This window comes from Poecilia formosa, unplaced genomic scaffold (assembly GCF_000485575.1).
Source record: "Poecilia formosa unplaced genomic scaffold, Poecilia_formosa-5.1.2 Scaffold509, whole genome shotgun sequence".
Lineage (NCBI taxonomy): Eukaryota > Metazoa > Chordata > Actinopteri > Cyprinodontiformes > Poeciliidae > Poecilia > Poecilia formosa.
The window spans coordinates 297,845-313,984 of record NW_006800448.1 but is presented as its reverse complement, the minus strand read 5'-3'; the positions used below and the strand labels follow the sequence as shown (position 1 = coordinate 313,984).

At 36.6% G+C, this 16,140-nt stretch overlaps 1 protein-coding gene across 2 annotated transcripts in view; it reads right to left on the bottom strand.

Moving 5' to 3' along the window:
* Positions 1–419: 419 nt before the first annotated feature.
* LOC103156937 (ankyrin repeat and sterile alpha motif domain-containing protein 1B-like) overlaps positions 420–16,140 on the bottom strand; it is a 60,935-nt gene continuing 45,214 nt past the window's right edge. The window contains exons 1-5 of one of the 2 annotated variants that reach the window (XM_016664754.1): positions 12,497–12,528; positions 11,595–11,675; positions 10,075–10,231; positions 2,262–2,414; positions 420–734 (exon numbers count right to left, since the gene is read on the bottom strand). In XM_016664754.1, coding sequence (XP_016520240.1) covers positions 435–734; positions 2,262–2,414; positions 10,075–10,231; positions 11,595–11,675; positions 12,497–12,513 — 708 coding nt within the window. In that variant the 5' untranslated portion in view covers positions 12,514–12,528 and the 3' untranslated portion in view covers positions 420–434. Of the gene's footprint in view, positions 735–2,261; positions 2,415–10,074; positions 10,232–11,594; positions 11,676–12,496; positions 12,529–16,140 lie in introns of those variants that run through there. The other variant, XM_007579166.2, reaches the window with a different exon arrangement.

The following is a 16,140-nucleotide window of genomic DNA, read 5'->3' as shown; positions in this document are numbered from 1 at the left end:
TCTAATCTAAATCAATTCTTCAATATTTAAAGAAGGTGATTTGAAGGATCATTTTGGTTCTGATTTTAAGTTCAAACAATAGATTGTAATAATTACGGAAATAATTGTAATTGAAACATGGATAAACTTAAAAAACAGCTACTTTAAAATAGAACATCACCTAAAAAGACTAATATTAATTCATATTTCTAATATTTTTAATAAAAGAGCAATAAAAGAGTTGACTGATTAAAATTTTATTTTATTTATGTGTATATCTGTATATCTATTTTCCTTTATGCGTTTGCATTTCTTTATGTTTATTTTCTTTTTTTTTATTTTATATGCGGAGTGTTCAATTTTTGAATAAATATTTTCTGTTTCATATGTGCAAAAACTCAATAAATATATTGTTTAAAAAGTCAAAACATTTAGGTCAAGTGATGAAACAGTTGTCATAGCCACAGCTCATCCAAAAGTGATGAGCTGTGGCTATGACAAAAAAGAAAAAAGCATTTTTTCTTTTTTTCTTTTACAGCCTGAGCTGACTTGCAATGCCAATCCTTTAATAAGGATAAGAAAACAAAAAGAACGGAGGGACTTGAACTCACCACACAGTTGACGTCCATGCCGGCCTCCAGCAGGGTCTGGACGGTGCTGTGGTGTCCGTTTCGTGCCGCCAGGTGAAGCGGCGTGTGGAGGCGGGTGTGACTCGTCATCAGGTTTGGGTGAGCGCTCACCAGCATGCGGACCACCTGCCCACAAACACACAGCAAAACGCCACGTAAATAACGACACATTTCCTCCTGGCTATCAAAAAAGTCACATTATTAGGTCTGAAAAGTCATAAAAAACATCCATTAATCTGACAATAATGCTCTTTTATTTCATTGTGATTTAACCAGATTATTATTACAACAAAAGGTGATATTCAAGTACATTTAGAAGGACTTTGTTTTATATTTTTGCTCAGGTTTCTGTAACAATGTTTACCTTTATTTACAGCTTTTCTGTTTTCTACAGTGAGTTCTATATATGTCTCAAACTTTCCTCCGGTGTAAGTTACATTTTTCTTCGGCAGTAAACTTCCACCACAGGGAGCTTTCTTCGTTATAATGCAGAAAGAGACTGTTGCTTTCATAAATTATTCATCTGCAGGCAGATAAACCTGTGTGGCTTGACTGCAATTACAGCTGCCTGAATGTGTGACTGCGTCAGAACATCAGCAGACATTTGTAGCAGAAATCTGTGTGTGGTTTGTCACATTTTTCACAAAATTGAACTAATACTAAATGTCCATGGTGTAAACCAGCAGCAGATTGACATATTTTTAGTTAAACCCACATTTCTGTATAAAAAACAGATTTTTTATTAGTAGTCTGATGTGAAATTCTAATTAATTAAAGTAATTAAAGGCTTGTTCATCGGCTACAATTAGAAAATTATCATAATCAACTGAACTAAAGGCTTGAAAATTTAATTTGTGTAATTTATCTGCATTATGTCTTTCACTTAGTAAACTGAGTTACTGAAATAAATGAATATGATTGTGAAACCATGCGTTTCACAGTTAGGAATCTGATCAATTTGATGCCTTTAAGGACCAATAAATTAAGCTACATTCCATCTGTATCATGAGGACAAAAAGAAGCTTTTAAGGGACAGTATTAACATTTTAAAGACATTTAAATCAATATTTCTCCAGTTGGAAAAGCTTTCAAATGGAGTTGCTTGCTGAAGAAGTAAACCAGCGATAAGCATATTTGCTTTCTATTTTGAATCGACTTGTTATTCAAACTCTATATGCTCCCATTTAATTGCATGAGAGAGAAAAATGAAACGTAATTGTAGCTCCTTGTTTTGAACGGCATCAAATTTAACTCCTGGTGTTTCAGCTGCTCTCTCTTTAGTTTGTCTCAATGTGGAACAGAGTCTGAGCACAAAGCAGGTCACATGACAGAGATCTGCAATACAGTGACTCAATAAATCAACAAAATAATGTGGACACTGTAATTCTGCTGAGAGCAGCAGCTAGCTATGCTAATATCAAATATCTAAACATCTGAAGCATGCTTAACTTCATTTGTATTCGGCCATCTTTACATTGATACCAGAAATAATACATAAAAACCCAGCAGGAGACATATGAAACATGCTACTTTTTTGGACAAATGCAAACAACAACTCATGATAAACTGTCGCTGCACGTCGCCTGAATGTGTTTATATCGTTTTGTAGGCAGTATTCTTTTAATACAACACATAAATTTCATTCTCAGTGACCTGCAGGCGTCCATAAAGTGCAGCCAGGTCCAGAGGAGTTTCCTGCCGGTTGTTTCTCATCGTCGGGTCGGTCAGCTCCTGAAGAAGAACCGAAACCACGTCGGTGTGTCCGTACTGGGCCGCGCAGTGGAGTGGCGTCTCCCTCTCATGGTTCTGCAGAACAGAAGGAAAACGTTGAACGATCGGCTTTGATGGTTGCAGGAATTCTGGGAGCGATGGTGGGTGAGCGGAGAGACGTAGAAGTAGTGGAGCCGATTCAGGGGTGAAGAAGAAAAGGTCAGAGTGTGAGACGGACAGTTGGAGGATTAATGGAGCAGGAGACGAGGTTGGCAAGAAAAGGTGGAGATGGTTTGAGAAGAGCAGCACAGAATACAGATCATTTTTAAAACAGAGAACAAATACAGGGTTAAAAATGGAGGTCCATTTGACCACAGGGATTTCAAACTCATTTAGGAACACCTGACTGGACATTTTTGAACAATGTTGGATTATTTGGAGGCTCCTAAATGAAAACATGTACCTCTCTTCAGGACAAAGGGCTGTCTTCAGACAATTATTTTGGTTCTAAAGCATCTCAAACATTTACCACTGGACAGCTTTATTCAAAAATAATACGAACTCCAACACAAGAAGTACAACTTTTATAAACTGAAATCAGCAACTTATTACAGCTCAATATTCACAAATGAATCTTTTCCTTTTTATTTCTCTAGCTAAATATTTTAAGAAGAGTCTGTCTGGGCATTTTAAAGGTCATGGACTGTCTGAGAACGTCTGACCACGTCCTCAGTCTCCGAAGAGCCTCCATCAGCAGCGCTGTTGGTATTCCCTGAGGTCCCGCCGAAATAAATAATAATAAAAAAAAGAAGCAAATCCAGCACTGCGTTTCCAAATCCAAACCGATGAACCACATACCGTAAAAATTAAAATGTGCTGTATAAATAATATTACCTTGCCTTTACCTTATCTTATTGTAAATTTGGATCAAACAAAATATATTGTTGATGGATTAATTAAGTATAATACAGAATATACTCCTTTTTATTTATATATTTTTAGATTAAATCAAAATAATAATGTGTAACGTTAGCTAGTCTGAAAGGTTGTCCATGACTGTAAATGACTTTTTATTTCCTGTATTCATTCTGATCTAGAATAATATTTTAATTTACATTCTGTACTGTGTAAAGAAAGTAAACGCTGCTTCAAATGGTCATCTGAAAGCCACTATTATCAATAAATATATGCTCTAAAAAGAATTAAAACAATCCAGAAACTAAAAAAAAGACTGACAGGACATCATAAATGTGATCCAGGAACCACTGGCACAAAAACCGAAGCTATTGTTGGTTCTGCTGCTGACCCATTTGTCCCTGCAGCCTTAAATGGGCAATAAAACATAACGGTCTGATCCGCTGTGTCTCTCATACGCCGCTGCAGATTGGAAAAATGTGATTTCCTCGACAGGAAGGAGAGTGACAAAGAGACGATTCCAGACTCGACGCGACAGGACGGGGAGATGAAGCAGAAGAGGAGTGGGAACAGAGAAATCCTCCCTCTGATCTCAGAGCGGGTTATATATTTCCATTACACACAGTCTGACAGCCTCTCAATATCATCAGCACTTGGTTCATTGTTGCTCACTCTTGCTGCTGAGCGGGAATCCTGTCAACGAGCAGCCAAACAAATAGCTTTGTTTTGTTTTGGTTACGTTTGGCCAGGACAAACAAAACTGGACTAAACAGCCAAGTGGATCAGGAATCCCCAAACCTTTCGACACTCAGGCCAAAGAAAATAAGGCAGAAAAAAGGAAAAACAAGACAGTGAACAAACTAAGCTCCAATACATTAAACAAGTAGTCATGTTTCTTGTTGCAAACGGATATGTGACTTATCCTAGATCCAAAATGTTAACAGGGTTTTGCAGGTTCCTGAAACGTCTCGTCTGCGATTTATCTAGTCATAGCAATAAAAACAAGATTTATGCCACTTTTATTTAAAAGTATACAGCCACATTTTATAAATTCATTAGCAGCTGGACAAAAGCCTGGTTACTGAATACTATGAGTTGTTGCCAACATTTTTCACTGCAAGATTTTATTTAGTCTGTAAAATTGTCTTAATTAAAAATAAAAAGTCTCCATCTGCTCCAACCATCTACCAGTAATTTGCTGGCAAATAGTAATTTGCCAGCAAATTACTGCTGGCAAATTTGCCAGCAAGAGGCTGGCAAATTCTATCATTCTTGAATTATGGTAGTGGGCCACTCAAAATCACTCCAGGGGCCACAAATGGCCCCCGGGCCACACTTTGGACACCCCAGAAGTAGATCCTATTTAGTTATAAATGGACAGGCAGAAGAAAAGACAAACAGATTTAAAACTTCTGCAAACTTTTAAAAAATATGTTGGAACTTTGACTGGACCAGAAGAGATAAATAACTTCCTCTCTTCTCTTTGTTATGTTCCACAAAATAAAAATAAAAAAATCTGTGCTGCAGCAGCTACATTTGTACCCAGAGCAGGAGGAGCTGAATTTTCTGCAGCAAGGCCTGATGGATTGATGTGCAGGATGAGCTCCGGCTCCGTCGCTTCATCCCATAATCCTGGCAGCTCAGAGAAACGAGTTGTAGAATAAGAGGATGAGAGAAATGAGGATAATTACTTCAATCTCTATTCCCTTTTAGCGCATCTTTAGATTAAAATGGCAAAATATGAGGAAAAGCTGGAAATCTGCGATGATTAACAGGCTGAAGTTCATAAGGGTGTCAAAACAAAAAATAATTACCAATCACAACACAGCGCCTGTAATGATGAATTATTCTCATAATATAAGCACTTTCTTTACACTAAAGTATTTTTATTATCCACAAAACCTCTGTTTGCCTTTTTTTCTAAGGCAAAGGAGAACAAAAAAAACAAAAAGCAAGCAAAGTTATTAAGTTGTAAAGTAAAGAAAACACACTTTACTTGTATGTTTATGAACTTTAAACAATTTGTTTTTAAGCCTTCATCAATGTTTCAGCAGTTTTGTGGTTTTCTGGACATTTACTCCAAATTGGAAGCTACAACATCAACAGATCTTTAATATATTTTGGTGCTAATCCATAAACTAAAAGTATTCTAAAGTATTTTCTGATGAATGGATAAGTTCCAATAGTTCTTTTTGGGACATTAGTCCATCAAACCTGAATGTCCTTCAGGTGATAGAAGCCTGACTTTGTAATTGTCTATGTGTTTGTGAAGGTTCAGGTCGGAGTCGATCACTACAGATGTCTGACCTTCTAGCTGTAAAAACTAAAGATGAGTGCTGACTCTTGATAATTTAGCTCCAGTTTTGTTTTAAAAAGAGATCCATAAATCAAAATTAACTAAACTAAATGAAAGATAAAGTATTTCAAAGATTTTGCTGTTCCTAAATGTTTCTGATCAAACAAACTGTAATTTCAGACTTAAATCCAAGATAATCCAAAGAAAAAACTGAGAAATGAAGAGCCTGGACTCTACTGGATGTAGAGAGATTATGCAAAAATTGACATCAAACTGCTTTCAAGAAATGTTCTTTTCATAAACCTGCAACTATTTATAATTTCTATGGGAAAGGTTTCTTAAAAATGACCCGATCTGGTTAGACAACAACTGAGACACCAGAGGAATTATGTAAAAATCTTCAGTTGTTTTCTGCCTGATGAACACTTTCTTTTAACACTGGCCTTCCTTCAGAGTTAAACACAGCTCTGGTTTTAATTACGCAACTGCAAAAGTAAATCCAACCACTTTATTTTTTTTATTAGTGTTCCTACATAACACCTCAATTAAACGCCCTCACACACACAATCTGCTCGCACCTTGCAATAATCACTTAGGGTGGTAATTTGTTTGGGATCACACGGCGATGAGCCGGCCCTCGTTAGCTGAACTTTAATAAGACCGAGGCGGGCTGGAAACCATACGACTGACGCCTCTTTTTCCTTAAACAGATTACTCAGAAGAAAGTGTCCAACGGCTCGGTGTGACTGTGTGTCTTGGCAGCCGTCGACATGGCGGAGGCCTTTCCCAGAGCGGTTTCTCCCAGCAGTAGCATGTGTTCTCAGAGAGTTCACATGTTGATGAAACATATGGTTTCATTTTTGCTGTGTCGTAGCAACATGGAGCGTCGAGTTACCAGGAATGTAAGGTGACTGCATAGGGGGTATTTGCACAGAAATAAATTTGGGGGAAAGCTATGAAAGGCAAACGACCTCATGAGTCTGTAACCTTCGGCTTGGTTCACATGGTTCCCAGTAGGCCTCACTGGTGAAAGGCGCGCTGCTCTTTAGCAGGCTGTCTTCTTTAGGAGAGTGAAGAAAGGAGCAGGAAAGCAAAACAAAGTAACTTTATTCTTCTGCTGACGGAAAACATAACAGTGCTGGAATATATCTGCTGTAAAAGCTGCATTTTATTTCTGTCTGCAGTTCATTCAGGCAGTTATACACAAAGAGAGAGCAAGATGTTCAGCAGATAACAGGAAGGTAAAACAAATCCTCTTGTTCTTTAAAGGTATCATCCTTTGGAAATCTCACAGTAAAGGTAATAATCTATACATTTGGGAAATAAACAAACATTACTGCTTTAGTTATTCTACAATTGCTAATCATGCTAACGGCTAACGTAAGGACACTTCTCTGGTCTATATCTGCTCACAGCAGGAAAGTTAGCAAAATAGATAAATTTGAAAAAAATGGAAAAAAAACAACATTTATTTATTTAAAGCATTAATAATTCAACAATATGAATGAAATGGAAGGATGACGGATTCCCACACCAACTTTAAGTAATTTCCTTTAACACAGACGTGACTTCACTCCAAAACTAATTAGAAAAAGAACATAAAAATCAACATATCGAAGTCCGGGCTTGGGTAAGCCAGCTGCTTTAGAGTCAATCAGAGAAAGAAATCACAACAAGTAAGTTGTCAGCCTTCAAAACATTCACTTGGCCTCCAGAAGCCGAGTGCACGCCTTCGGTAAACAAGCAATCCTTCACTATCAATCACCGTCTCTCCTGCACATACATTCACTCAGACCATAGTAATCACATTCTCCATCCAGGCAGCCAGACCTCTCACACTCACATGCTCCTGCAATAAACAAAAACAAGCAGTCAGTGGAAACTACTGGGACCAATTAGGCAACAAGCAGTGAGCTGGAACTGGTCTACCTCATAACATCCACCAACTTCCTATAATCACCTATTGATTGCAGAGAGGGATTAACCTACTTACACACCATTTTTCATTTACTTCCAAGTAATTCTCTTTATTGATGTCATTCATCTCTCCACAAACCCCAGTAAGGACGAATAAAACAACACCTCAAATCAGATTTAAAACTAGCTTTGCTGACACAACTATAGTGTCTGAATTGGTAGAACCGGGAGACGTTCTGCAACTTTCAGTTCTCAAGCTGTGAATGAAAATGAGTTTCATTCTGACTAAAGGCAACAGATGGCAGATGGAGAGAAAATACTAGACTTAGGCTTGCAAACGAATACAAACAGCCAATCAATTTAACTGAATACAACAACTACTTCACGCCAATAGCCGCAACAGCAAGGTTTCTCTACACAAACACTTCAGTTTTAAGAGAAAAATAAACAAACTGCATTATTATTTTGGGTGCAGTATCTTTTCAAATGTTATCTTTGGACAAACTGAAGTGAAAGTTTGGGAATCTACCAGGAGGAGATTCTCCTTTTTGGGCTTTTTTTTTTGGCAAATATAAGTTTTGCTGGCTCTCTTTCCAGGATGAAATCATCGAATCATTGAAGGAAAAAAAAATGGATGGAAGGAAAGACAGACCTAAATCCACAAAACGTTTCCATCACTAATGTGAGCAAAACTTTGTCAATATTCACCAACAACTGTGGTGTCCCTATTACATAAGAAAAATAATTAAAATCACACATGAAAAAGTTTGTTCATCTGATTACGAAACATGCCACACCGTCAATATCCTGCTACTTCCTGTCGTCTTCTTCGTCCTTCCCAGCAGTAGTAACATCCGATTGTCAATGACGACTCGTGTGATGCAAAAAAGAAAAGTGTTTCCATTTCAGAAAGTTTGATACAACTGAAAAATCTAGCTCAAAAAATGTGAGTTAGGTTGATTTATTTTCAGAATTCCAATTTGCACAATTATATGGTCTTATTAAAGGGAAAAACATATAAAAATATGAGTTTTCTGCTTCCGGATCTGAAAAATTTTAATCTCAAAATACAGACGCTGATTCACCAACAAACCTAAAAATTACACTTTGACTAGAACATCTACTCCAAACAAGCAGACGCCAAAGGACGAACGCATTGAAGGTCGTAATGTCTGAACCATATCTTTTGCATCAGCAGCTTTTACTCGGTCGTACACAGACGCTCTCTCAGTCACTGAGTGGGTAAATAAAAACAGGAAATTACCCATGTTCACTCGCTGACAAATCTCTTAATTTCAGGGGCAAGGTGCATCATTTCTCACTGCAAACAATTAAAGCAACAGCTCCCAGAGGAGAAGCATTTGGCTAATGGTGACAGAGGAAAACGGGGTTATTAGTTAGGCTAAATAACCCTCCCAATAACCTACAGGGTCCATTACTGCTTTATGCTGGCATCACACACACACACATCCATTTAGCGTTTCCACAGCGGTTCTGATTCACTGCCACTTCCTGCGCCAGTGATCCGTGCCGCCGTCAATATGCTGCGAGCGAAGACAGACAGGAAGAGCGTGAGGGAGGAGAAGAAGGTCGTTTTCGCAGATAAGGAATGACAGCGGCGGCAGGCCGAACGCTCCCAGCAGCCTGTCAGAAACGGGAAGGGATCGGCTCGCTCCGACAGAGGCCACCATAACAGAACCTGCAGCGGCGTCGGATCGCGTGATCTCAGAAATACAGCGGCGGAGGAGAAGACGACGCTTTTACCTCGAGCAAGGGCAGAGATAAAACGCAAACATGCAGCCATTGTTCCAAGACGAGGAACTGAATGTTTAAGACAAAAATTATAAAATATTCACCATCCAAACTATTAGACATAAAACGGGAATAATCAGAAATAGAGGAGGGGGATATTGCCAAAAAAAAAAAAGATCACGTTATGTTTATTTAATACCCTGATATGAATATCAGACAATATTCCACTTGCTCTGCTTTGATTTTTTTATTTATTTGGCCAAACAAATATGTAACTTATTTTTATTTTATAAGACAGTCCCCAGAATAAAAAATATATTTATATATAAATATACACAAAAATTACAAAAATCACAAAATATGTTTAGTGTGTCAAACAAATTATGAAATAAATAAATACAAGCGTAAACTACTTTTGGCAAATAAGAAACAGTCGGAAATCAGCTGCCACCTATAAAAAAAACTTAAATACACAAAAGTGTTTCCTGCTCATGTTTTTTTCCAAAAACTCAAATGTTATGTGCAAAACTAAGAATTTTATTTTAATATTAAAGCAAGTCTTCCTTTAAAAATGTTGAACAGCCAACGCCAAAATATGTTACATTAAAAATCTGCATTTTTTCCATTTCGTCTATCTTTCTCAGACATTCCCATTGAATTAATTAATGATTGTCAGTGTTTTGGCCTTTAGCTTTATGTTAAATAACATAAAAAAAAAAAAAAATCCATCGACATCACTGTAAGCGAGACAATATGGCATGCTAATAATCTGGATTCCTGAATATCAACTTCAAAAGTCAGCAGTGCGACACAGAGGTAGAAGGCACGGGTTTATTCCAGATTACCTGAGGATAACGATGGGATTACTGGGATTACCTGCTGGTTGACCCGGCCGTGTGACGGGCCGTGGTGGATGAGGATGCGGACGATGTCCACGTCGCCCCGCCAGGCGGCGAGGTGCAGCGGGAAGCAGCCTTTACTGTCAGCCAGGTTTGGCGACGCCTCGGACTGCAGCAGCTTCAGCACCACCTCCCTAAAAGAACAGAAACATTAATTAGTACCAGAATATACGCCTCAGAAAGCATATGTCTCAAATTTCCTCTCTAATTCTGGATATAAACAATAATATCCATACAGTAGTGTACGTGAAGCGAAGAAATACTTGGTTCATCTTTAAGTTAAGATGAGGATACTGCTTTATGCAAAAATAATCCCACTTCCTGGCATGAATTTGATCTGGTTATTCTGTCTAAAATGTGTTTTATTTTGACAGAATTCAGGCTGCATTTGTCCCCTCCATCCGAAGAGGAAATAGGAAATTACGTGAAGCTTGATTAGCATTGAAAATGTCAGAAGGGAGACAAAAGGGCAAAACGTCTCCCAGGAGCTCAGCATTTTAATGAACTGCTCGCCTCATTTTAATGTCGTTATACTCCCAGATTATTCCATCTGATTGTGGTGACAGGTGGGAGCTGAATTACACGAGGAGAATGTTTGCTTTCAACCTGGAAGATTCAATAAAATCTTTTGAAAAAACGTATTAACGACCAGCCTGAGAACAGCTCCGTGTATTTTCTTTTTTTACCTCCCAACTAAATGTTGAGATCTCTGAGGCTTTTTACTGGCAGTCTAAGTTTTAGTAAGGCTGCATTTTCATTTCTTTCCTTCCCCCAGCTGATCTAAGGGAAGAAATCCACATAATTGCGCCCAAACATTAATCCCTCAGATCCACCGAGCGGAACTAATGGAAAGATAATCCCAACTGTGTTTTCTGAGAAGTCCCAACTAAAGAAGCACAGAAGTGATGCTGACATAAAGAAACAGGAAACACAGGTAAACTTTAAACCAGATACACATCCTGTATTGCTTCTCGAGATCAGTTTAGATCACAGGTGTCAAACTCGAGGCTTGGGGGCCAATTCTGGCCCGCCGTAGGTTCTTATGTGGCCCTCCAAATTACATCAACGAGTCCTTTCAATTTTTAACAAATCTGCAAAATCAACAGATCCCCACAGTTTATTTTATTGTATTGAAGAAATTTCTCAAAATTGGTCAAAAACATTGGTTTTAAGTGACTGCTGCCTCAGTAAGTTGTCAAGTTATAGTCTGTGATTGAAATGGCGAATTGTAAAAAGTCACATTTAACATCATACATTAGCACAAAAAAAGTCCTTAAAAATAATCATAAATTAGGACCACAGAATCTATGATTTTGGTTACAAAAAAACCCCACAAAAACAATCAAAGTCCTGCAGGGACAGCTATTTATTAATATTTTAACAGTTTAATTGGTTTTATCGACGCATTCTGGAACAACTGGCCCTTTAAGAGCGTTCATGATCTTGATGTGGGCCAAGAAAACGAGTGTGAAGGAAGCAGAGGGAGCGTTTTCCTACCTGTGTCCGTTGAGCGAAGCGTGATGTAAAGGTGTGTATCCTGAGCTGTCTGTGCAGTTCACGTTCACGCCCTTCCACATGCTGCAGCACAAAAACACACATCACAATTAATAATGAGCCAAAGTGACTTCTGGAGTCCAAATAAACAACAGGCAGATAGTTTCTGATCATCTGCTGTGAAATAATCGCCAACTACATCAGATAACTAAATCATCACGACTCACTTTTGATGTAACCATTAAACATTTTTTCATCTTTCTAAAGGTCTCAGTTAATTTTTAAAAATAAAATACTGAAGTTCGTCATGAATTTAAAGAAGACGGTTCTATGATGTAGATAGGGGAAAAGAATAATCTGGAAGAAATGAGGGAAGAAGGATGAGAAAGGACAAAGATGGGATACGAGGAGAGAAAGACAAAAAAAAGTAAAATAAGAGGAAGGACGCAAGAAAGAGAGAAAACAAAAAAAATAATAAAAGGAAATGAATAAGAGAGGAAGGAATGAAACAAAATGACACTGGGAAAGATTTGGAAATACAAATATTTACCCATCTCTGGAAAACAGTGAAATCATATTCCACACTTCTCCGTACTTTTTAAAAACCAAGTTAGAAACTCTTTCAATATAATAAAGGAGCAACAAAAACCTAAATACTGGAAAACTGTAAACTGTTGACATGTTTCTAAATATATTAAATGAAGCAAAAAGTGTGCTTAAACACTTTTTAGGTTATGTATTGCATCATTTTTATTCCTTTCTGTTCAAGAACTTTATTGCATTCCTACAACTTTTCTAATTTCAGGGCAATAGAACAAGAATTTGACTTCTTTAACATGCAGATAAAACCCTCAACAAGCAGAATCTCATCAGAACCACGGCCTGAATTTCCCCCATAAACACACAGACATACTTGTATCATGATAAACGGGTGAAGGAGGGATGCCGTCAGAGCATGGAGGATAATTACAAATGAGAAGCAGCTGAGAAACAATCAGAGCACAGGTGTGAAACAGGAAGTCAAGCTACAGACCAGAAGAGCAGGAGAATCCTGATTTCAAAATAAAACACTTTCTTTTCAACATCATGTTCTCCAACAAAACTTTCTAAACTCCAGCCTGAGCAACTTCTGGGCTCAAAAACTGCATCGGATCACTTCTAATAGTAGCTGCATGATGAAGAAAATATCACAGAAAACATAGAAAGCTTCAGAGACAGAAAGCAAACATCCGAAATTATTCACATCCAGATGAGGACCAAATACTAAAGCTATATTTTTACATGAAAAATACAATAAAACACAAAAATCCATCCATAAATTATGCATTTAAATAAAATGTAATGCTTAATTTATTACATTCATAATAAAAATGTAAAAATTGATCTTCTTTGCGTTTTTTATATGAATAAAAGTATACATTATTGTTTACCTATTTGTTTAATGTAATAATTTCAGTGATGCAACCACTGGGCGGGGCTAATGCTGCTACAAACCATCTGATTGGTCTGCAGGTGAGTTGATGTGCAAGTTAACCAATGAACATGTTAGAGTTATATTTCCGTAAATAATATCGTTTATTTTTTAATTTAGCACAGAAAATATGAAATATTTAAATCCACAGAAAAATTGTTAATTTTTTTTTTCATTTTTTCCACTTAAATTTTTAATTACACGTCCATTTATTGCATAATTGAAACCTCAAGTTAGATAAATTTATTACTACTTTTTAGATACTTGGATATTAACATATTACTCTAAACTTAAATCTTCCACGGTGTATGAATTATTTTGAAAACAACTGATGTTAAAGAACTTCTGTTTCTTTGATTACTACCAGAATAAATGTTTGTAAAAAAAAAAAAAAAAGTTATGTTTTCTGTCATTTTAATTAAACAATTTAATTCAAAAATACTTCAGAGGAAACTTAAATGTTATAACTCAGAGTTGTTGTAGACGCTGAGCGCTGTGGGAAAGAAGGATCTCCTGTAGCAGTCAGTGTTACAGTGATGTGAAGAAGCCTGTGATTGAACATCTTAACTTTTGGTTGGTTTTAAGGCAGTGGAAAAATGAAAATCTCATTTGAAGCAGGTCATTTACAAAAAAAACAAAAGAAACCCGTTTCTATTTTTATTGCTTGTTTTTCTGTGTGTCTGTCTTTCATTAGACTTTCATTTTTACTCTATGCTACTGTGATAGAAATAAAACACCGGTTGTTTTAGCTTAGACTAAAACACACAAAAAAATGAGTTACATTAAATTTCCATTAGCAGCAAAGGCCACTTTGGATTAATATTAACAGAAAATAAAGCAGTAACCATGTGTTTCCTTTATACAGCACAGAGAGAGACGTATAACAGAGTTCGATTCAGATCTTTGACGGGTGTGCGTGCGTATTGATCAATGCTGCTGTGCTGAAGCCTTTCAGCTCTGACCTACAGTACAGCGCACAGGAGAAAGAAGATTCAGACTCCAGAGGAGAAGGTAGAGAAACAACACAGAGGAGATAAAACTCATTCATAAAAAGATATTTAAAAAAAACACATTCTGCCATTTTTATGAACATAACTGTATTAGTTTTTGTGAAATCTGACTGGGTGAACAAGTTTGAACTTGTTTGCAGAGAAAAGGCCAGAACTCACTGAGGAGTTTTGTTGACAAAATGTTCCATAAAGTGGAAACTAAACATAAAATCTAGCAAAAAAAAAAAAAAGTTTCATTTCTAATACACCTGAAATAAGACAAAATTAACTTAAAGTAACTTTTTGCACCAAAATATAGGAGCTCATTTTAAGTGACTAATTTCTTTAATATTGATTTTTTTTTTTTATAATACTACTTATACTTATTCCTTTACACAACATTTTTCCATGTTGTAAGTGAAAAATGTGTCAATAGAACTAGAGATAATTGACTTAAAACAAGCTTCTATAGGTTGGTGAAATGTTATTTGGAATAAGACAAAATTAACTTACAAGTATACCTAGATATTTGTATTAGAAAGTAGTTAAAAAATTATAAGATTTTGTGTTTTTGCAGTGCATCTTACAATTTATTTTTATTGGTAAAGAAAATGATGTGGCTGTTTGTGATACCCAAAAGAGTCAGAAAGAGGAAAAAAAAAAAAGCGCACGTACACACACACACAGCAATTCAATACATTAGAGACATGCAGATAGTGAATTAAAATATATAGAAACTATTTATTTGAAAGCATCAATCTGCTGGTTTTCACCTTATTGTTCTGGAAAACCTATATCTAGATTTATTAGACGAACGAAAACTGAAAAATCCCACCCTTTTTTTTGATCCATAAACAGATCAACAAACATCATGTCCTTAAAACTTTAGGTTTTGATTCAAATTTGATTTAAAAGAAGACCTGCAGGACATTTCTGTGACTTTATTCTTTAGTGTTTGTTAAATTTAATCATTTATGCAGTATGATTGATATTTTGGAGATTTGTTCCTGTTAAATAGAGGTTTTCTTTTCCATGCATCCATATGATGAATGAGAAAAGTCAGCAAGATAAATAAATCTATAATTTGATTGGTTTTAAATCTGTCTTTATGTTTCATCTATGTAAGCTTGATCTGATGCTACATTTTTGTAACTTTGTTCGATATAATTGAACTGAATTGACACAAATTAATTAAAGAAAATGTTCTCTTGTTCCTATTTTGATGACAGGCTAATAGAAATGGATGTTCATGTTACTTTATCCACTTCCTGGGGAAGTAGAAAGACATGAAAGACCTGAACTACTAACTGAATGTTTCTGGGAACTGTAATTTAGTTTTTTAACAATCACTTCTCAAACTTTAATTTATTTAAACCAGATATTACAGATGGTGCTGAAACCTGCAAAAAGATAAACTCCTGTCTACCGGGAGGGAAAAAAAATAAATCCAAAGCATGCATACGGTCCCCGTTAGAAAATAAAACACCACATTCAGTGGATTACAACTTGATGAGTCACTTCCTGCTGAATCCGTCTCTCTTATCTGCTCCTCCACCTCCCGGTCGCCTCTGCACCGTTTCCAGTGGAACCGCGGATCCGTCCAGCCGAGTTCCAACAGAATTAGGAGATTAATCTGAGTTAAGGCGATAGGGAGGGAGTAGCTGCTGCGTTTGTCAAACACGCAGACGTAATCTTTCCTAATTAACCTCGGAAATGAAACGGAAAGTCCTTACTGACGACCAAACTTTACATTTCCATAAAAGCTTTAATAGCGATTCTCATCTTTTAACTCCCACCGGAGGTTTTTGACTCCGTCTTCATTGTTTTATCATAATCACTGAGAGGTGAAAAGGTCAAACCCCATGAAAGGCGTCCCAGCAGGCAGAGCAATGCTGCCCTCTGTGTGAACCCTTCTTCAGTTACACTCTGACGGATTGAACTGCTCTACAAACACACAGACGAAAAAATTAAAAATTACCTGCACCTACATGTACAAAACAAAGATGAGATGAGACAGAAATTAAAATTTCTGAAATTTGACTATATTTCGTCATGTTGCAGTGATTTTTATGAGTATCTGATAAAAAAA